Source organism: Anolis sagrei, chromosome 7 (assembly GCF_037176765.1).
Source record: "Anolis sagrei isolate rAnoSag1 chromosome 7, rAnoSag1.mat, whole genome shotgun sequence".
NCBI classification, from domain to species: Eukaryota; Metazoa; Chordata; class Lepidosauria; order Squamata; family Dactyloidae; genus Anolis; species Anolis sagrei.
The window spans coordinates 14,405,538-14,430,861 of NC_090027.1; the positions used below are offsets into that span (position 1 = coordinate 14,405,538).

General features: G+C 41.9%; 1 protein-coding gene across 3 annotated transcripts in view; it reads left to right on the forward strand.

Annotated features, from left to right (window-relative positions):
- RNF122 (ring finger protein 122) overlaps positions 1–25,324 on the forward strand; it is a 58,023-nt gene that overhangs the window by 11,733 nt on the left and 20,966 nt on the right. For all 3 annotated transcript variants that reach the window (XM_060787472.2, XM_060787469.2, XM_060787470.2), the window contains exons 2-3: positions 12,463–12,619; positions 23,768–23,813. In XM_060787472.2, the coding sequence (XP_060643455.2) occupies positions 12,463–12,619; positions 23,768–23,813 (203 nt within the window). The remainder of the gene's footprint in view (positions 1–12,462; positions 12,620–23,767; positions 23,814–25,324) is intronic.

Here is a 25,324-nt window from a genome sequence, read left to right on the forward strand (position 1 = left end):
CTTTGCAGCTGCATCAATTTAGGCCTGTATTAATGGGAGCATAGTGTCTAGATCAGGGGTCCTCAAACTAAGGCCCGGGGGCCGGATGCGGCCCTCCAAGGTCATTTACCAGGCCCTTGCTCAGGGTCAATCTAAGGCTGTAACAACTTGAAAGCACACAACAACAACAACAATCCTATCTCATCAGCCAAAAGCAGGCCCACAGATCCCATTGAAATACTAATAAATTTATATTTGTTATAATTGTTCTTAATTTTAATTAGTGTATTGTTTTTAAGTGTTTTTTGTACTACAAATAAGATATATGCAGTGTGCTCAGGAATTCATTCATGCTTTTTTCAAATTAAAACCGGCCCTCCAACAGTTTGAGGGATTGTGACCTGGCGCTATCTTTAAAAAGTTTGAGGACCCCTGGTCTAGATCCAGGGAAGTCATGCTCCCCCTCTATTGTTTTTGGTTAGAACACACCTGGAATATTGTATCCAATTCTGGGCACCACAATTGAAGAGAGATATCGATGCAAAGCTAGAATGTGTCCAGAGGAGGGTGACTAAAATGACCAAGGGTCTGGAGAACAAGCCCTATGAGGAGCGGCTTAAAGATCTGGGCATGTTTACCCTGAAGAAGAGAAGGCTGAGAGGAGACATGGTGAGGGCCATATCTAAATATGTGTATAAATATGTGAGAGGAAGTCATAGGGAGGAGGGAGCAAGCTTGTTTTCTACTGCCCTGGAGACTATTATGTGGAACAATGGCTTCAAACTACAGAAAGGAGATTCCACCTGAATATTAGGAAGAACTTCCTGACTGTGAGAGCTGTTCAGCAGTGGAACTCTCTGCCTTAGAGTGTAGTAGAGGCTTGTTCATTGGAAGCTTTTAAACAGAGGCTGGATGGCCATCTGTTGGGGGTGCTTTGAATGCAGTTTTCCTGCTTCTTGGCAGGGGGTTGGACTGGATGGCCCATGAGGTCTCTTCCAACTCTATGATTCTATGAATAGAGATTTGAATGCGGACCTCTCCAGTCCTAATGCAGTGTTCTAACCACAACTCCACATTGTGTATCTTCTTGAAGAACAGCATTGTGAAGCAAAGCAACTCCAGTTTTAAGTCAGAGCAGAAACACAAGGGGAAGAAATATTTAATTCCTCCCGCTTGATGCCATTTTGCTGATCTAAACCTCTTGGGTCTGACCGTAATCAAAGCTCCCTGCAGCTCCTTTAAAGTTAGGTAGAAAAAAAGGGGGAAAGATACTCCATTATAGATCATTGCTGTCATATCTGATTTGGCCCTTAGAACTCGAGCCTCGGAAGAAGCACTCAAAGCATAGAGGTGTCTATTAATAATTAAGAACTAGAGTCTGGAGTCTAAATCTTAAAAAACTCTAGTGAGCAAAAGTTATTTTAGGGGATGAGCTGCAGCAAAGCAAAAAGTGTTAGATGGAAGAGATACCCAGAGTTGGTCCTGTTGTCTGTGTTTTCAAAAGGTCAGGTGATGAGGAGGAAGACCATTTCCTGCCTGAAACCCTGAAGAGGTACTGTTAGTCAAAACTGATAAAATTAACCATACCTGGGATTATACCCTTGGCTTACTTACTTACTTACTTACTTAGGCAATCCCTCGTTGGCCGAGTAGGATAAATTTCCAGGACATTTGGGAGTTGTAGTTACTGGGATTTATAGTTCGCCTACAATCAAAGAGCATGCTAAACGGAATGTTGGTGGGCAGGAAAAGAGATTGAAAGATGGAGGGTGAAAGAGAGAAACTTACTTACTTAGGCGATCCCTCGTTGGCTGAGTAGGATAGTCTTCCAGGATCAGTATTCTGGTGGGTCCTTAGGTGACTGTGGATCCCTATTCTTGATCTGCATCTTCTCCCACAGTAAGGGCATTGGTTTCCAGGTGGAAGGCGGTCTCAGTCAGAGTTGGCTTGACGCACCTTCCTCTTGGCACGTTTCGCCCTTTTGCCGGCTATTCATGCCTCTTCAAATTCTACAGCACTGCTGGTCACAGCCGACCTCCAGATGGAGCGCTCAAGGGCCAGGGCTGCCCAGTTCTCAGTGTCTATGCCAGAGTTTTTAAGGTTGAATTTGAACCCATCTTTAAATCTCTTTTCCTGCCCACCAACATTCCATTTTCCATTCTTGTGTTCGGAGTAGAGCAATTGCTTTGGGAGATGGTGGTTGGGCATCCGGACAATGTGGCCGGTCCAGCAGAGTTGATGGCGGAGGACCATTGCTTCAATTCTGGTGGTCTTTTCTTCTTCCAGCACGCTGACATTGGTCCACTTGTGTTCCCAAGAGATTTGCAGGGTTTTCCAGAGACAACACTGATGGAATTGTTCCAGGAGTTACATGTGATGTCTGTCGGCATATAACAGGGTTGGGAGGACAATAGCTTTATAGACAAGCACCTTGATATCCCCACGGATGTCCCTGCACTCAAACACTCTCTGCTTCATTTGGAAGCTCAAGCGGTGTTGTATTTCAGTGTCAATGTTGACTTTTGTGGAAAGGTGGCTGCCAAGGTAGCGGAAATATTCAACATTTTCTAATACTACCCTGTTAAGCTGTATTTCTGGCATTGGAGAGGGATTGGCTGGTGACTGCTGGAAAAGCACTTTGATTTTCTTGGTGTTCAATGACAGGCCGAGCTTCTCGTATGCTTCTGAGAAAGTGTTCAGAGTGGCTTGTCGGCCTTCTGAATGCGCACAGATGACATTGTCATCAGCATATTGGATTTCTATAACAGATGTTGTAACTTTGGTTTTGGCTTTCAGTCTGCTAAAGTTAAATAGCTTACCATCTGTCTGATAGATGATTTCCACTCCGGTGGGAAGCTTCCTATCAACAAGATGAAGTACTTCATTTTCACCTTTACATATTACCATCTACAGAGTGCTTCTCCCAATACTATTTTCTCCAGAATACAGCTGCATTACTGAATACATCAGTTATACCATGCAAGGCTGAAAGGTTGGAGCTTCAACATAATAGCCCAGCTATACTGCTTTATGGGAGCCCTTGGTAGCTCAGTGGGTTAAACCGCTGTGCTTGTTGACCGAAAGGTCACAGGTTTGAATCCGGGGAGCAGTGTGAGTTTCTGCTGTCAGCCTCAGCTTCTGTCAACCTAGCAGATCGAAAACATGCAAATGTGAGTAGATCAATAGGTACTGCTCTAGTGGAAAGGTAACAGTGCTCTATGCAGTCATGCTGGCCACATGACCTTGGAGGTGTCTATGGACAACACCGGCTCTTCGGCTTGGAAATGGAGATGAACACCAATCCCCAGAGTCAGACACAACTGGACTTAATGTCAGAGGAAAACCTTTACTGCAGTGTTTCTCAACCTGGGGGTCAGGACCCCTGGGGGGGTCTTGAGGGGGGGTCAGAGGGGTCACCAAAGACCATCAAAAAACACAGTATTTTCTGTTGGTCATGGGGATTCTGTGTGGGAAGTTTGGCTCAATTCTATTGTTGGTATAGTTCAGAAAAATCTTTGATTATAGGCGAACTATAAATCCCAGCAACAACTCCCAAATGCCAAGGCCTGTTTTCCCCAAACTCCACCAGTGTTCATGTTTGTTCATATTGAGTATTTGTGCCAAGTTTGGTCAGGATCCATCATTGTCTTAGTCCACAGTGCTCTCTGGATGTAGGTGAACTACAACTCCCAAACTCAAGGTCAATGCCCACCAAACCCTTCCAGTATTTTCTGTTGCTCATGGGAGTCATGTGTGCCAAGATTGGTTCAATTCCATCATTGTTGGAGTACCGAATTCTCTTTGATTGTAGGTGAACTATAAATCCAGCAACTACAACTCCCTAATTTGGATGTATCAGGTATTTGTGCCCAATTTGGTCCAGTGAATGATAATCCATCTTGCATATTAGATACTGACATTACGATTCAGAACAGTAGCAAAATCACTGTTATGAAGTAGCAACGAAAATAATGTTATCGTTGGGGGTCAACACAACCTGAGGAACTCTGTTAAGGGGTCGCGGCATTTGGAAGGTTGAGAACCACTGCTTTACTGCTTTATGAGAAACTTCAAATGCATTCTTGACATACTTACAGTATCTTATCTTCCCTGATGGTGAAGCTGTGGAACTGTCTCATTTGACGGATGATCATCACTGCTCATTGGGAGAGGAAGCTAACTGATGTAACGCAAGGGGATCGACCACACACATGTAAAAATAGAGACTATCTTAGAGAAGGCAAGACTTGAAATGAAGCCTTGTATGTGGGTGGGCACCTGATGCAATCTGGTTTCCTTCATGTGAACCACTTCAAGACAGCAACTCTTCTCTAGAATCCAGGTGATGTAATTGGTTCTTTATTTTAGCTGCGGTTGCTAGTAAGATCCTGGTGAGACTTTACCTCTCTGCACCTTCACACCAGTTCACCAGGAGTTCACCGTTTCACTGAACTCTAGAGCCCTTATTTTTAACAAGACATAAATTGGAACTGCTAGCACAATTACCCTTGTGCTTATATGTATCACAATACATAAAAGCCTGATTACTACAATTTTAGAGATAATGGAGGTAGTGAGGGTGGATGGGGTTATAGTATAAACTCCTTGCCCTAAACATTTTATCAAAACAACAACAACAGTTCATTATATATAAAAACTATGGACAGGAAATGGGCACATACGTATTTCTGTTTTCTCCCTTCACATCTCCAGAAACATTGCCCTGTCCTCCAACAAAGGGGAATGGTGGTGTCTTGGGAGGAACATATATGTAGTTGATGGTTATGCATTTCAATGCCTCAGGGCATGCACTGAGTTTTAATTCAAACTTTAAAGGAGCCATCAAAGGTACCGAGCCCTACCTGCTGAAATAGTTCCTTCAAACTTTGGACTATAGCCCAAAGTGGATCCACCATTTGACTATTGTCCTGCCTGAAATGGTCACTGACAACTCCTGCTTTTAGATCAGCGTTTCTCAACCTGGGGGTTGTGGGGGTTGCAAGGGGGGTTGGGTTTCAGAGGGATCACCAAAGACCATCAGAAAACAAAGCATTTTCTGATGGTCATGGGGGTTCTGTGTGGGAAGTCTGGCCCAGTTCTATCATTGATGTGGTTCAGAATGCTCTATGATTGTAGGTGTAGGTGAACTATAAATCCCAGCAACTACAACTCCCAAATGTCAAGGTCCATTTTCTCCAAATTCCACCAGTGTTCACATTTAGGCATATGGAATATTTGTGCCAAGTTTGGTCCAGATCCATTATTCTTTGAGTCCACCGTGCTCTCTGGATGTAGGTGAACTACAACTCCCAAACTCAAGGTAAATGCCCACTGAGCCCTTCTAGTGTTTTCTATTGGTCATGGGGGTCCTGTGTGTCACGTTTGGTTCAATTCCATCATTGGTGGAGTTCAGAATGCTCTTTGATTGTGAGTAAACTATAAATCCCAGCAACTACAACTCCAAAATGACCAAATCAATTTTGAGTGATGGTCACTCCTTGGGTTAGTAGGTGTCTTGTGGCCCAATTTGGCGGCAATTCGTCCAGTGGTTTTTAAGTTATGTTAATCCCACAAACAAACATTACATTTTTATTTCTATAGATTTTATTCCATTTCCTACTTTTCCCTTAATACTTGGACCAAGTAGGGTTTTATGATTTCTGTCTCTCAGTGAATTGCTCCTTTGGAGTTTAGTTCTTGGTCATGGTTGTTTCGGTGTTTTTTCAAAGGAGCTTTCCCATAATTATCCCCAGCTGTTTTGTATCTCTCCATAAATTCTCCATAATGTAATGTGTGTAATGTTTCCTGAAATAGTCTCTTGGAACATATTTCTGTCATTTCCTGTTTTTGAAATCAAGGTGAAAGTGGGTGTCCTCATTTATGCGTCTTGAATGGACATGGCTTCTTGATTGTGGATGCACAACAGCGTACACCTAAAGCCAGGTTTACTCAGGGCAGTGGTCCAGATCCATAGTACTCCCTGGATGCAGGTGAACTACAACTCTAAGACTCAAAGTCAATGCCCACCCAACCCTTCCAGTATTTTCAATTGGTCATGGGAGTCCTGCATGCCAAGTTTGGTTCAATTTCATCATTGGTGGAGTTCAGGATGCTCTTTGATTGTAGGTGAACTATAAATCCCAGCAACTACAACTCCCAAATGACAAAATCAATCCACCCCCACCCCCCCAACCCCACCAGTATTCAAATTTGGGTATATGGGGGATTTGTGCCAAATTTTGGTCCAGTGAATGAAAATACATCCTTCATATCAGATATTATTATAGTTCATAACAGTAGCAACATTTCCGTTATTAAGTAGGGGGGTCACCACAACATGAGGAACTGTATTAAGGGGTCACGGCATTAGCAAGTTTGGGAAACACTGCCGAAGGAGGAGGAGAAGAGGAGGAGGAGGAAGAGGAAGAGGAGGAGGAGGAGGAGGAGGAGGAGGAGGAGGAGGAGGAAGAAGAACTATTACTACTACTACATTTCTATACCCTGCCTCCATCTCCCCAAAGGGACTCTGGGCGGCTTACATGGGGCCAAGCCCAAAAAAACATACATTTAAAACAAAACAAATAAAGTATTAAAAACAGCATAAGAACAACATCAAACAAGCATCATAGGCAACAACAGAAATACAGTTCCTCATGTTCTGGTGACCCCCCAACCACAATTTTTTTGTTACTACTCATAACTGTAATGTTGCTACTGTTATGAATCGTAATATATGATGTGCAGGATGTATTTTCATTCACTGGACCAAATTTGGCACAAATATCCAATACACCCAAATTTGATCACTGGTGAGGTTGGGAAGAGGGGTTGATTTCGTCATTTGGAAGTTGTAGCTGCTGGGATTTATAGTTATTCTATAATCAAAGAGCATTCTGAACTCCACCAATGATGGAATTGACTGAATCTTGGCACACAGAACTCCCATGATGAACAGAAAATAGAATCATAGAATCAAAGAGTTGGAAGAGACCTCATGGGCCATCCAGTCCAACCCCCTGCCAAGAAGCAGGAATATTGCATTCAAATCACCCCTGACAGATGGCCATCCAGCCTCTGTTTAAAAGCTTCCAAAGAAGGAGCCTCCACCACACTCCGGGGCAGAGAGTTCCACTGCTGAACGGCTCTTACAGTCAGGAAGTTCTTCCTAATGTTCAGATGGAATCTCCTCTCTTGTAGTTTGAAGCCATTGTTCCGCGTCCTAGTCTCCAGGGAAGCAGAAAACAAGCTTGCTCCCTCCTCCCTGTGGCTTCCTCTCACATATTTATACATGGCTATCATATCCCCTCGCAGCCTTCTCTTCTTCAGGCTAAACATGCCCAGCTCCTTAAGCCACTCCTCATAGGGCTTGTTCTCCAGACCCTTGATCATTTTAGTCGCTCTCCTCTGGACACATTCCAGCTTGTCAATATCTCTCTTGAATTGTGGTGCCCAGAACTGGACACAATATTCCAGATGTGGTCTAACCAAAACAGAATAGAGGGGTGGCATTACTTCCTTAGATCTAGACACTATGCTCCTATTGATGCAGGCCAAAATCCCATTGGCTTTTTTTGCCGCCACATCACATTGTTGGCTCATGTTTAACTTGTTGTCCACGAGGACTCCAAGATCTTTTTCACACGTACTGCTCTCGAGCCAGGCGTCCCCCATTCTGTATCTTTGCATTTCGTTTTTCCTGCCAAAGTGGAGTATCTTGCATTTGTCACTGTTGAACTTCATTTTGTTAGTTTTGGCCCATCTCTCTAATCTGTAAAGATCGTTTTGAATCCTGCTCCTGTCCTCTGGAGTATTGGCTATCCCTCCCAATTTGGTGTCGTCTGCAAACTTGATGATCCTGCCTTCTAACCCTTCATCTAAGTCATTAATAAAGATGTTGAACAGGACCGGGCCCAGGACGGAACCCTGCGGCACTCCGCTCGTCACTTCTTTCCAGGATGAAGAGGAAGCATTGGTGAGCACTCTCTGGGTTCGTCCATTTAACCAATTACAGATCCACCTCACCGTAGTTTTGCCTAGCCCACATTGGACTAGTTTCCTTGCCAGAAGGTCATGAGGGACCTTGTCGAAGGCCTTACTGAAATCCAGGTACGCTACATCCATGGCATTTCCCGCATCTACCCAGCTTGTAACTTTATCGAAAAAAGAGATCAGATTAGTCTGGCATGACTTGTTTTGATAAATCCATGTTGACTATTAGCAATGACTGCATTTGTTTCTAAGTGTTTGCAGACCGCTTCCTTAACAATCTTTTCCAGAATCTTTTCCAGAATCTTGACGTGAGGCTGACCGGACGGTAGTTGTTTGGGTCATCCTTTTTTCCCTTCTTGAAGATTGGAACCACATTGGCCCTCCTCCAATCTGCTGGAACTTCTCCCGTTCTCCAAGAACTCTCAAAGATGGTTGCCAATGGTTCCGAAATGACTTCCGCTAGTTCCTTCAATACTCTTGGGTGTAGTTGATCTGGCCCTGGGGACTTGAACTCATTTAGAGCGGCCAGGTATTCCTGTACGACTTGTTTCCCAATTTGGAGTTGGATGTCCTCAAATCCCTCATCCACTCCGTCTTGCTGAGGTTGAAGATGACTTTCTTTTTGTGAGAAGACCGAGGCAAAGAAGGTATTTAGTAGTTCTGCCTTTTCCCTATCCCCTGTCAGCATTGCCCCATCTTCTCCTCGAAGAGGCCCTATCGCCTCCTTGTTTTTCCTTTTTCTACTGACATAAGAAAATAATCCCTTTTTATTGTTTTTAATGTCCCTGGCAAGCCTGAGCTCGTTTTGTGCTTTAGCCTTGCGGACCTTTTCCCTACAGCTGTTGGCTATTTGTTTGAATTCTTCTTTGGTGATTTCTCCCTTTTTCCACTTCTTGTGCATGTCTCTTTTGTGTCTCAGCACAGTTAGAAGTTCTTTGGACATCCATTCTGGCTTCTTTGCACTTGCCCTATTTTTTCTTTTTGTTGGCACGGTTTGCAACTGCGCCTTGAGTATTTCACTCTTGAGAAACTCCCATCCATCCGTAACTCCCTTGTCTTTTAGTATCTGTGTCCACGGAATGTTGCTCAGTGTTTCCTTCATTTTTTGGAAATCAGCTCTCCTAAAGTCCAAAATGCGGGTTTGACTTGTCTTAGTTTCGGCCTTTCTTTGTACCTCAAATTGCAGGAGCACATGGTCACTTGCCCCTAAGGATCCTACCACTTCAACCACATCGATCAGGTCCTCCACATTTGTTAGGATGAGATCAAGAGTAGCCAATCCCCTTGTTGCCTCTTCTACCTTCTGGACCATGAAATTGTCTGCAAGGCAAGCGAGGAATTTGTTGGACTTTGTACTCTTGGCCGAGTTTGTTTTCCAGCAAATATCGGGATAGTTGAAATCGCCCATGACTACTACATCTCTTCTCTGTGCCTGTTTGGTCAACTGTTGGCAGAAGACTTCATCAAGTTCTTCCTCCTGGCTTGGAGGTCTGTAGTAGACTTCTACAACAAGATCTTTTTGAGTCCCAGTTCCCTTGATTCTTATCCAGATGCTTTCAAGCTGGTTTCCCGGATTGCTGTCATGCATTTCTTCTGCAGCATAAGAGTTTTTGACATATAAGGCTACTCCGCCTCCTCTCCCCTTTGTTCGGTTTCTGTGAAAGAGGTTATAGCCCTCGATGTCTACATTCCAGCGGTAGGAGTCATCCCACCAGGTTTCAGTGATGCCTATGATATCATATTTGTGGTGTTGTGCTAAAAGTTGGAGTTCGTCATGTTTATTACTGAAAGTGTTTGGTGCGTATCGACCTTGAGTTTTGGAGTTGTAGTTCACGTACTTCCAGAGAGCACTGTGGACTCAAACAACGATGGATCTAGACCAAACTTGACACGAATAGTCAATATGCCCAAATAGGATCACTGGTGGAGTTTGGGGGAAATAGTCTTGACATTTGTAGTTGCTGGGATTTATAGTTCACCTACAATCAGAGAACATTCTGAACTCCACCAATGATGGAATCAAATCAAACTTGGCATACAGAACTCCCATGACCAACAGAAAATACAGAAAGGGTTTGGTGGGCAATTGACCTTGAGTTTTAGAGTTGTAGTTCACCTACATCCAGAGAGCACTGTTGACTCAAACAATGATGAATCTAGACCAAACTTGGCACAAATACTCAATATGCCAAATGCGAATACTGGTGGAGTTTAGGGAAAATAGACCTTGAGATTTGGGAGTTGTAGTTGCTGGGATTTATAGTTCACCTACAATCAAAGAGCATTCTAAACCCCACCAATGATAGAATTGTACCAAACTTCACACACAAAACCACCAAGACCAACAGAAAATATTGTGTTTTCTCATTGTCTTTGGTGACCCCTCTGACACCCTTTTGACCTCCCTCCAGGGTTCCTGAGCTGCAGGTTGAGAAACACTGACTTAGGGCCCTTCCACACAGCAATATATCCCAGAATACCAAAGCAGAAAATCCCACAATATATGCTCTGAACTTATCTGAGACTACACTGTCATATATTCCACTTCAAAGGAAAAAATGTGGGATTTTATTTGGCTGCGTTGAGGGGGCCTTATCAGCCTTTTTCATAGACTCATAGAGTTGGAAGGGGCTTCATGGGCCATGGAGTCAGTGCAGGATCTCCACCTGAACCTTACCCAAAAATGTGCTGTCCAACCTCTTTTTAAAGACATCCAGAAAAGGAGAGCCCACCAGCTCTTTAGACAATCAGGAATTCAGTTGAATCCATAGAAAGGAAAGGAAAGGTAATGTGTCACTCCCCACTCCATGCATTTGATTGAAGAGAGATATTGTAAAGGTTGCTCCAGAATTTTTTTTTTATAAAAGGGAGGAATAGGGGAACTTTCAGGGGACAAAAATAGGAGTCCAAGGATACATCTGGCCTGAGGTCTCCTTTTGAATGCTGACTGTTGTTAGACTTCATACCGTATATACTCAAGTATAAACCGACCCAAATATAAGCCGAGGCACTAATTTTACCACAAAAAACTGGGAAAACTTATTGACTCGAGTATAAGCCGAGGGTTACTGATAAATTTCAAAATAAAAATAGATATCAATAAAATTACATTAATTGAGGCATCAGTAGGTTAAATGTTTTTAAATATTTATATAAAACTGTAATTTAAGATAAGACTGTCCAGCTCTGATTAAATCATTATTCTAATCTTCAGTGTAAATATGCTTATGTATCCTTCCAATAATAATAAAGATAATATAATAATAATAATAATAATAATAATAATAATAATAATGAAATCCAGCATATATACCTCGTTTGCTGTGTCATACTGTATACTGTGTTTCTGTGTCAGGATAATAATAATAATAATAATAATAATAATAATAATAATAATAATAATAGAGAGTAAAGTAATGGAAATGTAATAATAATAATAATAGTAATAATAATAATCCTTTATTTATACCCCGCTAACATCTCCTGAAGGACTCGGTGCGGCGTACAAGAGGCCGAGGCCCAACACATCAATAAAACAACAGCATAACAAATACAACAATAAATAAACTCATAAACTCATAAAAACAAAACAATAAACATTAAAAGACTAGCAGTAAACATTAGACAATAACACCACGACGCATTTAAAACTAAGGCCGGGCCAAATGTAATGATTAAAATTTAAAAAAATGCTGGACATGACAGGTGAAATAGAGATAGGTGCAGTGTGCAGACAATCTTAAATCTCTAGTAAAGTGCATTTGGGACATGATGCTAGGAGCTTCCTATTCTGGGAAGGCACACTGGAACAACCATGTCTTCAAGCTCTTCCTAAAGACTGCCAATGTTGGGGCTTGTCTGGTGTCCTTGGGGAGAGAGTTCCAGAGTCAGGGGGCCACCACGGAGAAGTCCCTGTCCCTAACACTGATAACAGAGTAAAATTACAAATGCAGTAAGAATAAAAATAAAGTAAATTAATAAATGTACTAATAATAAAGAGTAAATAAATAATGCTAACAATAAATAGAGTAAAATAATAAATGTAATAAAATAATAATAGAGTAAAGTAATGTAAATATAATAATAATAATTAATATATTAAAATAATTCATGTAATAAAATGATACTAATAACAAAGTAAAATAATAAATAACCTTGACTCGAGTATAAGCCGAGGGGAACTTTTTCAACCTAAAAAAGGGGATGAAAAACTAGGCTTATACTCAAGTATATACAGTAAACCAAATACAAGAGGACTGCCTGGTTTTGAATAAAAATGGACTTTTCTGAAGAGCAATTCTTTTTTCAGCCAGGAAAAACTAAGTCAGTATGATCAAGAAAGGCAGAGAGGCTTTAAGAGCCTGTTTTAAAACAATATCAGCAGGGATTAATGAGGAAGGCTGCCCTATTTTGTTAGAGATCGATGTTGTTCTTCTCTTATTTTCTGTTTGTCTTCATTTGGATGACCTCCTGTTTCTTCTCTCTGACTCTTAGGATGCTTCTGCGGTTTAGGGCTGATTTACACCAACAAATCGTGTACAATGCCTCCCATCACTTTCCAAGACTTACCGCTGAATATCTACATGGTGATTTTTGGCACCGGCATCTTCATCTTTGTGCTGAGCCTCGTCTTCTGCTGCTACTTTATGAGGTGAGTGGGTTTTTTTTTCTGTGTCTGGATCAACTTCAGAAACTGCAAGTCACTTCTGGTGTGAGAGAATTGGCCATCCGCAAGGACATTGCACAGGAGACGCCCAGATGTTTTGATATTTTACCATCCTTATGGGAAGCTTCTCTCATGTCCCTGCATGAAGAGCTGGAGCTGACAGAGGGAGCTCATCCACGCTCTCCCCGGATTTGAATCTGCGACCTGTTGGTCTTCAGTCCTGCCTGCACAAGGGTTTAACCCAGGGTTTCTCAACCTGGGGGTTGGGACGCCTGGGGAGGGGGGTCATGAAGGGGTGGCAGAGGGGTCACCAAAGTCCACAAAAACACAGTATTTTCTGTTGGTCATGGGAGTTCTGTGTGGGAAGTTTGGCCCAATTCTATTGTTGGTGGAGTTCAGAATGCTCTTTGATTGCAGGTGAACTATAAATCCCTAATTCCCAACCTCTGAGGATGCTTACCATAGATGCAGGTGAAATGTCAGGAGAGAATGCCTCTAGAACATGGCCAGATAGCCCAAAAAAACCTACAATGACCCAGTAATTTGTTGTTGTAAATATTGAGAGAGGTGGAATTTAATTGCATTATTTTTAAAATAATTTTTAAAATGAAATCATTAGTTTTTATAATAATAATAATAATAATAATAATAATAATAATAATAATAATTTATTTATATTCCATTCTATCTCCCCAAAGGGATGCAGGGCTGATTCCAAACACAAAAGGCAATACCCGAATACAACAACACATCCATACTAACAAAATTTATACAACCGAACATATAAATACAATTATAACTTAACAAACTAAAATTAAATAAAAAGCACAGCCTGTTATAACAGACATAAGACAAAACATCAAACATCAAATAATTTCCCATTTCCATGGGGAAAATCGATTAATCATTGCTCCCATAGGGAGCAACAATAAGAATTCCCTGAAAATCCCACCAGCTCAATAGATATATTATCTATTGAGCTGGTGGGATTTTCAGGGAATTCTCATTGTTGCTCCCTATGGGCACATTTTGTGACTGAATCCCTCCAAAATGCTCTTTTATCTTTCAAGTTGTCTTCAACAGTATGACACTGTTCAGATGTGTTGGATTCCCATTCCATAATCTAATTCAGTGGTTCTCAACCTGTGAGTCCTCGGATGTTTTGGCCAACAACTCCCAGCTAGTTTACCAGATGTTAGGATTCCTGGGAGTAGAAGACCAAAACATCTGGGAAGCCACAGGTTGAGGACCACTCTAATTGATGGAGCGGATGGCGGTGTTAGTGATGCAGAAGGTTATCAAAACCTCACAGATTCCGGCAACTTATTCAGTTATATTTTATTACAAATGTGCTTTTTTCCCAACCATCACCCACCCAAACTTCCATGTTTGTTTGTTTGGATTGTCACAGGAATTATATGCCTATTCCAGACTGAGGAAATTTACTTACTTACTTACTTAGGCGATCCCTCCTTATCTGAGTAGGATTGTCTTCCAAGATCGGTGTACTGGTAGTGGGTCCGTAAGTGACTGTGGAGCCCTATTCTTGACCTGCATGTTCTCCCGCAGTGAGGGCATCAGTTTCCAGGTGGAAGGTGGTCCTGATCTTGGTTGGCTTGACGCGCCTTCCTCTTGGCACGTTTCTCCCTTTCGCCCTCCATTCGTGCATCTTCAAATTCTACAGCACTGATGGTCACAGCTGACATCTAGCTAGAGTGCTCAAGGGCAAGGGCTTCCCAGTTCTCAGTGGCTATGCCAGTTTTTAAGGTTGGCTTTTTTCCTGCCCACCAATATTTCATTTTCCATTCTTGAGTTCAGAGTAGAGCAACTGCTTTGGGAGAGGGTGGTCGGACATCCGGACAATGTGGCCGGTCCAGTGGAGTTAATGGCGGAGGAGCATCGCTTCAATGCTGGTGGTCTTTGCTTCTTCCAGCATGCTGACATATGTCCTCTTGCCTTCCCAAGAGATTTGCAGGATTTTTCGAAGGCAACGCTGATGGACTCGTTCCAGGAGTTGCTTGTGACATCTGTAGACAGTCCACGTCTCGCAGACGTATAGCAGGGTTGGGAGGACAATAGCTTTATAAACAAGCACCTTGGTATTCCTATGGATGTCCCAGTCCTCAAACACTCTGTGCTTCACTCAGAAAAATGTGCACTGACAGAGCTCAGGCGGTGTTGTATTTCAGTATCCATCTTGACTTTTGTGGAGAGGTGGCTGCCAAGGTAGCGGAAAAGGTCAACATTTTCCATTGTTACACCATTAAGCTGTATTTCTGGCCTTGGAGAGGGATTGGCTGGTGATAGCTGGAAGAGCACTTTGGTTTTCTCAATGTTCAGTGACAGGCTCAGCTTCTCGTATGCTTCTGCGAAGGTGTTTAGAGTGGCTTGTGGGTCTTCTTCTGAGTGCGCACAGATGACGTTGTCATTTATTTATTTATTTATTTATTTATTTATTTATTTGCTGTATTTATATACCGCTTTTCTCAGCCCTCAGGTGACTCAAAGCGGTGAACATCAATACAAAACATCACGAGACAAGTGTAGGGCAATTAAAAACAATTGTAACATAAATCATTAAACATCCATATAACAATCATTACCGCCTCAACAGTAAAATCAGAATCCAGTCTCATCATCCATTATTCCATATATTGTCATCAGCATATTGGAGTTCTATAACAGATGTTGTTGTAACCTTGGTTTTGGTTTTGGCTTCCCATCAACAAGATGAAGTATCATAGCGATAATAAGTAGCTGCAATGATCCGGAGTGCAAAACTCTTTAATCAGCAATATTTTAGTGCCTCTGAGCATAATGTAAAACATTTTTTCTGCCCTATTGAACAACTGTTCCCTTTAATATCACACCCAATTAGAATCAAGAAACCTAATCTATGCGTATCTAACTGCCATAGTGAATTCTGGCCATTGTTCTAAATTTGGTCTCTTTTCCAAGCTGATGCTGCCATTGTTCCTTCCATCATGAATGTGCAAAGTCTGGTGGGCGTAAGAATGCCATGTGGGTGCAGCCTTCACTGGAGGAGTCTGTGCCCCAAGCTATGTAGGGGATGCTAATGACTTAGGATAAGAATTTGAATGGCACTTGGAGACCTCTGAGCTCCTGGTGTCGCTTTGGTGGACAATGAAGCCTTTATCTAGTCCCTCAAACAAGTTGGGAGTTTTGAGTTTGATTTGGAGCCAGCTCAATATTGACCCAGGCTTGGGTCATAACCACCATGGATAGTTCATTCCAAGCATATGTATCACTCCCAGCATTACATTCGTTGGCCTATGTTGCTGGGGAACGTAAGGTGCAAGCTGTTTTTGGCCTCATGTCCTACTTATGGATGGTCATCATGTGATTTAGACTGGCCGCTGTATAGCTCAAAATGCAGTACCTGGGAGACATTTGGGCTGAGTCAGCAAGTTCTTATGTTCTGGGCTAATGGCCATCATTACAGTGGCTGACTTCTCATACTATACATAAATAATGCATAGTATAAAAATTGATTTTTTTTTCTCAGGGTAGTTCACCCTGAAATCTATCCATCTATTTTTTTGGCTGACTCCAAATATTTTACAGGAAGAATTAGGATTTTTTTTCCTGTCCAATACTCCCCCCCCCCCCCCCCCCGCCCCAAATCATAAATCTATATAAATAAAAATGTAATGTTCGTTTGTGGGATTGACATAACTCAAAAACCACTGGACGAATTGACACCAAATTTGGCCACAAGACAAATCCCAGCCAGTTTACCAGAAATCCCAGCCAGTTTACCAGCTGTTAGGATTTCTGGGAGTTAAAGGCCAAAAACATCTGGGGACCCCAGGTTGAGAACCACTGTACTAACCCAAGGAGTGACCATCACTCAAAAATTGATTTTGTCATTTGAGAGTTGTAGTTGCTGGGATTTATAGTTTACTTACAATCAAAGAGCATTCTGAATTCCACCAATGATGGAATTGAACCAAACGTGGCATACAGGACTTCCATGACCAACGGAAAACACTTGGAGGGTTTGATGGGCATTGAGTATGGGAGTTGTAGTTACCTACATCCAGAGAGTACTGTGGACTCAAACAATGATGGATCTGGACCAAACTTGGCATGAATACTTAATATTCCCAAATGTGAACACTGGTGGAATTTGGAGAAAATGGACCTTGACATTTGGGAGTTGTAGTTGCTGGGATTTATAGTTCACCTTCAATCAAAGAGCATTCTGAACTCCACCAATGACAGAACTAAGGCAAACTTCCCACACAGAACCCCCATGACCATCAGAATATGATGGATCTGGACCAAACTTGGCACAAATATTCCATATGCCCAAATATGAACACAGATGAAGTTTGGGGGAAATATACCTTGACATTTGGGAGTTGTAGTTACTGGGATTTATAGTTCAACTACAATCAAAGAGCATTCTGAACCCCACCAAGGACTGAACTGGGGCAAACTTCCCACACAGAACCCCCATGACCAACAGAACATACTTAAGGCCATCCAGTCCAACTCCCTTCACCAGGGCAAGAAAATGTAATCAAAGCCCTCCTGACAACGAGCCATCCAGCCATAGATATAGATAGATAGATAGATATGATTCACAGAGAGAGAGAGATATAGCATCATAGATATGAAAGGGACCCCTAAAGAAGGACAATTATATGTTGCATGTTCCAGAGTGGGCAAACCAGACAATCTCCACATCAACACTGACAAAGAAACAAGACATACTGTTTACCCACAAGCACAAAGAAATTACATATATTAGAAACCAGCACTTTCTAATTACTTTATTTTCCAGATCAACAGACTGGGCCACAGCAACACGTGGTAGGGGATGGCTAGTCTATATAAATAAAAATGTAATGTTCATTTGTGGGATTAACATAACTCAAAAACCACTGGACTAATTGACACCAAATTTGGACACAATACACCTATCAGGCCAACAAGTGACCATCACTCATAAAAACACTGAAAAACACAATGGAAGAGACTTAAAAAGCCAAAAAAAAATAACACATGCACAAAACCACACACACACATATATATATACACACACACACACTCACACGCAAACATATATATACATATACACAAATATACACACACACATATACACAGACTGGGCCACAGCAATGCATGACAGGGGACGGCTAGTATTTACCATAGATATACTCAGGTATAAGTCAACCTTATGAATGAGTTATGAATTGTGAAATGACCCATGGATATGTTGAGGGTTATTCCATGGAAAAGAGAACATCCCAGCACTGCCTTAGTGATCTAGTCTCCCCAAACCACCATTTTCCCACCCAGCAATTCAAAAAGGCCAGAAGCAGTGCCATAACAGAGAGAATTTAAGAGGGTTGGCTATTCATTTCAGTTCTTCCAGGATGGATTAATCTCTTTTACTCAGAAAAGGGAAATGTTGTTGCTTTTTTTTTTTCAATTCAGAGCAAATGTTCAGTACTCAGGGTTGTTGTGAGTTTTCCGGGCTGTATGGCCATGTTCCAGAAGCATTCTCTCCTGATGTTTCATCTGCATCTATGGCAGGCATCCTCAGAGGTTGTGAGGTCCTCACAACCTCTGAGTATGCCTGCCATAGATGCAGATGAAACATCAGGAGAGAATGCTTCTAAAACATGGCCATACAGCCCGGAAAACTCACAACAACCCAGTGATTCTGGCCATGAAAGCCTTCAATAATACATTCAGCACTCACATTAACTAGTGTATAAGTCAACGCTGTTTTTGGGGTTGCTTTTTTACTAAAATGTGTAGACTGATACATGTAGATAAATACATATTACACTTTATAATCTTTTTTGTGACCACATCCATCTTTTTACCCCACCCCACTCACACCAAAAAAGTTTGAGCCTTTCCCCACAGCCAGATGACTTACTCACAACTCATCATGCTGAGTATATATATACTTGTGTTTTTGTCTCATAAGAAATAAACAGCCAGTGAGCAAATCATCTCATGCAGGAAATAGTAGGAAGTTGGAAGGAAGGTCTTGTTCAGGTGGCCAGAACAGATCCATTGTTTCTCAGGGGAAGAAGCGTGATGTCCTGGTTTTATTGTCTATTTATGGAACACTTATTTTTAGACAAACATTGGCTGTCAGGACGTCTAGAAGGAGCCGAACAGACAATATGGAGTATCTGTCCATATTGAAGAGACCATCCAGTCCAACCCCCTGCCAAGAAGCAGGGAAATTGCATTCAAAGCACCCCCAACAGATGGCCATCCAGCCTCTGTTTAAAAGCTTCCAAAGAAGGAGCCTCCACCACACTCCGGGACAGAGAGTTCTACTGCTGAACAGCTGTCACAGTCAGGAAGTTCTTCTTAATGTTCAGATGGAGTCTCCTTTCTTGTTGTTTGAAGCCATTGTTCCGCATCCTAGTCTCCAGGGCAGCAGAAAACAAGTTTGCTCTCTCCTCTCTATGACTTCCTCTCACATATTTATACATGGCTATCATGTCTCCTCTCAGCCTTCTCTTCTTCAGGCTAAACATGCTCAGGCTCTTTAAGCCGCTCTTCATAGGGCTTGTTCTCCAGACTCTTGATCATTTTAGTTGCCCTCCTCTGGACATATTTCAGTTTGTCAATATCTCTCTTGAATTGTGGTGCCCAGAATTGGACACAATATTCCAGGTGTGGTCTAACCAAGGCAGAATAGAGGGGTAGCATGACTTCCCTAGATCTAGACACTAGGCTGCTATTGATGCAGGCCAAAATCCCATTGGCTTTTTTTGCCGCCACATCACATTATTGGCTCATGTTTAACTTGCTGTCCACGAGGATTCCAAGATCTTTTTCACACGTACTGCTCTCGAGCCAGGCATTGTCCCCCATTCTATATCTTTGCATTTAGTTTTTCCTGCCAAAGTGGAATCCTCCTCTGCTACCGGGCCTGGTCTAGGGGATGCTGGGAGCTGTAGTCCGGAAGTGTAGATTGTGTGTTTTTGCTTTTGGGGGGCTTTTTAAGTCCCTTCCATTGTGTTTTTCAGTGTTTTTATGACTGATGGTCACCCGTTGGCCTGATAAGTGTACTGTGTCCAAATTTGGCGTCAATTTGTCCAGTGGTTTTTGAGTTATGTCAGTCCCACAAACGAACATAACATTTTTATTTATATAGATTTGATACACACTTGGAAATGAATAGTTTTTTAAAGAATATAAGTTTAAACATACACATTAAAATATGTATTCTGTGCAGACTTTTTTCTTTCAAAACATCATGTATTAATGCAGAAGTAGGTGGAACACACTTATGTACTAATGCACAGAAAACTGTCATAGACCAGAAATAGACTCTTCCAGCCATCCCTGCTGAGAAAAAGACTGTAAGATTGTGATGTGTGTGCGTGTGTGTGTGTGTCTTTTTGGTAGCATATTTATGGGCAAAGGAACATTATCTTGTCTTCCAAAACTACTGTTGTACAGACAACTGATGAACAGATTAATATGGAAGAACACAACAGATGGAGTTAGCAAACTGGCAGGGAGGGGATCAGGCAGAAAGGCCCAGGATGAGAAAGGTAGTGTTCCAAACTGGTTCTGTTTTCATGGGTAAACTAGTAAAAGAGGCCCACAGTAAATGCATGTATTCAGTCTAAACAACATGGATGCAAGAACAAGAGGGAGGTGCCGCCCTCGATTACAGAAATAGCAACTTTCCCACCTCCTAATGTGTTTTGCGGACAGAGAACTCAGTCCTTGGAGACAGACGCACAGGATGCGGCAACCGTGTTTGTTAGTTTCAGTTGAGCAACGTAGCCTCAGAATGAGTGTTATGGAGAGTTCACTCTCACTTTACCCCATTTTCATTACTGTGTCTTGAAATGCCTTTGAAAAACCCTAATTATGTTGGTTCTCAACCTTCCTAATATTGTGACCCCTTAATACAGTTCCTCATGTTGTGGTGATTCCCAAACACAACATTATTTTTGTTGCTATTTCATAACTGTTGTTTTGCTACTGTTATGAATCACAATGTAAGTATCTGATATGCAGGATGTATTTTCATTCCCTGGGCCAAATTTGGCACAAATACCCATTATACCAAAATTTGAATACTGGTGGGGTTGAGGGGAATTGATTTTGTCATTTGGGAGTTGTAGTTGCTGGGATTTATAGTTCACCTACAATCAAAGAGCCTTCTGAACGCCACCAACGATGGAATTGAACCAAACTGGGCACACAGAACTCCCATGACCAACAGAAAATACAAGAAGGGTTTGGTGGGAATTGACCTTGAGTTTTGGAGTTGTAGTTCACTTATATCCAGAGAACACTATGGACTCAAACAATGATGGATCTGGACCCAACTTGGCACAAATATCCAATATGCCCAAATGTGAACACAGGTGGAGTTTGGGGCAAAAAGACCTTGACATTTGGGAGTTCTAGTATTTGGAATTTGTAGTTCACCTACAGTCAAAGAGAATTCTGAACCCCACCAATGATAGAATTGGGCCAAACTTCCCACACAGGACCCCCATGACCAACCGAAAATACTGTGTTTTCTGTCTTTGGCAACCTCTCTGACACCCCCTCACGACCCCCAGAAGTCCCGACTCCCAGATTGAGAAACAATGCCCTAATAGGACCAGATCTTGTCTGATCTCAGAAGCCAAGCAAGAGTATATATAGCCATATAGCCTGAAAAAACCTACAACAACCCAGTTATTCTGGCCATGAAAGCCTTCAACAATACAGAAAATACTGTGTTTTCTGATGGTCTTTGGCAACTCCTCTGACACTCCGTCTCGACCTCCCTAAAGGTCCCAACCCTCAGCGTTGAGAAACGCTGATGTATGGTATCATAGAATGTACATTTTAAGTACAGTAAATCCAATCTTGGAAGAGGCATTCCTTCCTAAGGAAGCCATCCAAGATTACAACAACCAAAGTAAGCCAACCAAATTTAGAACAATTGAAGAGGCCTTTTACCAAATTCCTGTGCTCTGATTTCCTTGCAAAACACAACATTCCTGCTTCGCAGTATCCTTGCCATCGCCTTTCAGAGCAGCCTTGGTTGGTGTTGCAGCTGCCTCTGGCCGAGCCTTCCTTGCCGTTTGGGCACAAAGGAATCTGTGTCAATACAAAACAGAACTATTATTCACAGTCCATTTTTGGCCTCCCACATCTCAAACCAGCTGGTCTGTCTTCCACAGAACTGAAGGGCCATTTGTCCCCTCGGGCTTTGAACAACTCAGCTTTGGCCAAAAGGTCTGAGCTCCAGAACGGGTGCAAGGTTCATTTACTGACATCCGCAGAGCCCATATTTGCAAGTTTAGTCGCAGCTGCTGCTCACTTGCCATTGAAAGCTGGATCTTGCAACATATGGTTAAACATAAATGGTATTCCTGTCGCTGCCTCATTTTTGCAATTGTGCAAAAAGATCTGAAGACACGACTGCATAACACACCAGTTGCCATTGACTTTTAAAGCAGCAAGTTTGTGACCAATCTTTTGTTTTGTTTCTAATGAATAGCTGTCAAAATGTTACAACAAACATTAAATATGCATTTAATGTTTCTTGTAACATTGTTTAACCAATTGATTAACCAGATACATGTTTATGAAAAAGGTTGCTTTGTCTAATCACCAGCAAAAAAAAAAATCCTTACTTACTTAGGCTATCCCTCGTCCGAGTACGATGGCCTTCCAACTGCAGTGTTTTGGCAGTGGATACGTAGGTGACTATGGAGCCCTATTCTTGACTCACATGTTCTTCCACAGTGGAAGGCGGTCCTGTTCAGAGTTGGCTTGATGCACCTTCCTATCGGCATGTTTCTCCCTTTTGCCTGCCATTCATGGCTCTTTGAATTCCACAGCACTGCTGGTCACAGCTGACCAGTTAGAGCACTCAAAGGCAAGGGCTTCCCAGTTCTTGGTGTCTATGCCACAGATTTTAGGGATAGCTTCAAGCTCATCTTTCAATCTCTTTTCCTGCCCACCAACATTCCATTTTCCATCTTGAGTTGGGAGTATAGTAACTGCTTTGGGAGACAGTGATCAGGCATTTGGACAATGTGGCCAGTCCAGCAAAGTTGATGGCTTAGGAGCATCACTTCAATGCTGGCGGTCTTTGCTTCTTCCAGCACACTGACATTTGTCCAGCTGTCTCTCCAAGAGATTTGCAGGATTTTTCAGAGGCAGCGCTGATGGAATCATTCCAGGTGTTCAGTATGACATCTGTAGATAGTCCACATTTTTCAGTTGTATAGCAAGGTTGGGAGGACAATAGCTTTATAAACAAGCACCTTGATATTTCTACGGATGTCCTGATCCTCAAATACTCTCTGCTTCATTTGGAAACATGCTGCACTTGCAGAGCTCAGGTGGTGCTGTATTTCAGTATCAATGTTGACTTTTGTGGAAAGGTAGCTGCCAAGATTGCGGAAATGGTTCACATTTTCTAGCATTACACCTTTAAGTTGTATTTCTGGCATTGCAGATGGATTGGCTGGTGGCTGCTGGAGGAGCACTTTGGTTTTCTCAATGTTCAGTGAGAGGCAGAGCTTCTCATATGCTTCTGCAAAGGTGTTTAGAGTGACTTATAGGTCTTCTGAATGCGCACAGACTACATTACCATCGACATATTGGAGTTCTATAACATGTTGTTGTGACCTTGGTTTTGGCTTTCAGTCTGCTCACCATCTACTCAATATGTGCCCATCAACAACATGAAGTATCATAGTGATGAAGATGGAGAATAAGTTTGGGTAATAACACATCCAGCAAAGAAGTATGTATACAAGGATATGAGCGTTAGCAGAGTGTACCAGCATAGGTTTGAATCCACATTCAGATATAGAAATTCCCTTGGTTGACCTTGAGCATATCACACTTTCTCAACCTCAGAAGAAGAAAAGGGAAAGCCTTCTCTGAGTAGTCTATGGTAGGGTTGTCATACATAAGATTCAACTTGAAGGCACGTCAGATACATGTGTAGAAATGCAGTTATAGTAAACAATTTAGTGTCCTACCTCATTCCTGTTAGCAAAAGGTCAGAGTTCAGAACTGCCCATCCCATCTGTAGAAATGTTGTATATGACAACATGTATGACATTATTTCAAATTACCGTATTTTTCTTCTCTTCGCAGCAAACTTCGGCATCAAGCACAGAGTGAAAGATTTGGTTATAAAGAGGTAAATGAGCAAGAGGTTGGCTTTTAATGGATTGGTTTTTTTTTCTGAACTAAAGAAGGCTGTGGTCTTAACTGAAAGAATAAAAATGATACTTCAAGAAACCCTCAATTTCCTGTACTTCCAACCAACTGTGCCACTGAGATTTTAAACACCTTCCTAGCCAAGGTTGAGACTGAACAGAGGCAAACTGGGAGGTAGATAAAAATGTTTAAAATTTGGTTGATGCTCATATTGGTTCTTTGGAAGGACAGGAGATGGATGGAAGATTAATTGGGAAGAAGAGTGGAGTGAGGAGATCGATGGGCTGTGTAGTAGTACTAATGCACCGCTTTGAGTCTCCTTTGTGGAGAGAAAAAGCAGAGTATATATAAACATACTTGTATATATTCGAGTATAAGCCGACACAAATATAAGCCAAGACATCTAATTTTACCACAAAAAACTGGGAAATGTATTGACTCGAGTATAAGCCAAAGGAAGGAAATGCAGCAGTTACCAGTCAATTTCAGAATAAAAATAGATATCAATAAAATTACATTAATTGAGGCATCCGGAGGTTAAATGTTTTTGAATATTTACATAAAACTATAATTTAAGATATGGCCTTTGGTGGCACAGTGGGTTAAAGCACTGAGCTGCTGAGCTTGTTGACCGAAAGGTCAGAGGTTCGAATCCGGGGAGCAGCATGAGCTTCCGCTATTAGCCCCAGCTCCTGCCAACCTAGCAGATCGAAAACATGCAGATGTGAGTAGCTCAATAGGTACCACTCTGGCGGGAAGGTAACGGTGCTCCATGCAGTCATGCCAGCCATATGACCTTGGAGGTGTCTACAGACAACACTGGCTTAGAAATGGAGATGAGCACCACACCCCAGAGTTGGACACGACTGGACTTAATGTGAGGGGAAAACCTTTACCTTTACCTATAATTTAAGATAAGACTGTTCAACTCTGATTACACCATTATTCTAACCTTCAGTGTAAATGTGCTTGTGTAGCCTTCCAATAATCATAAAGAGAGTAAAATAATGGAAACGTAATAATAACAGTAATAATAGAGTAAAATAATAAATGTAATAATAATAAATAGAGTAAAAAAATAAATATAATAATAACAACAATAATAAAATCAAATAATAAATGTAATAATAATAGAGTAAAATAATATAATGTAATAATAACAATAATAATAGAGTAGAATAATAAATGGTTTTTTTTTCATGTCAGGAGTGACTAGAAACACTGCAAGTTGCTTCTGGTGTGAGAGAATTGGCCGTCTGCAAGGATGTTGCCCAGGGGATACCCAGATGTTTTGTTGTTTTACCATCCTTGTGGGAGGCTTCTCTCATGTCCCCGCATAAAGAGCCGGAGCTGACAGAGGGAGCTCATCCGCGCTCTCCCCAGATTCGAACCTGCAACCTGTCGGTCTTCAGTCCAAGGGTTTAACCCACTGCGCCACCGGGGGCTCCTAATAAAAAATAATAAATGTAATAATAATAAATAGGGTAAAAA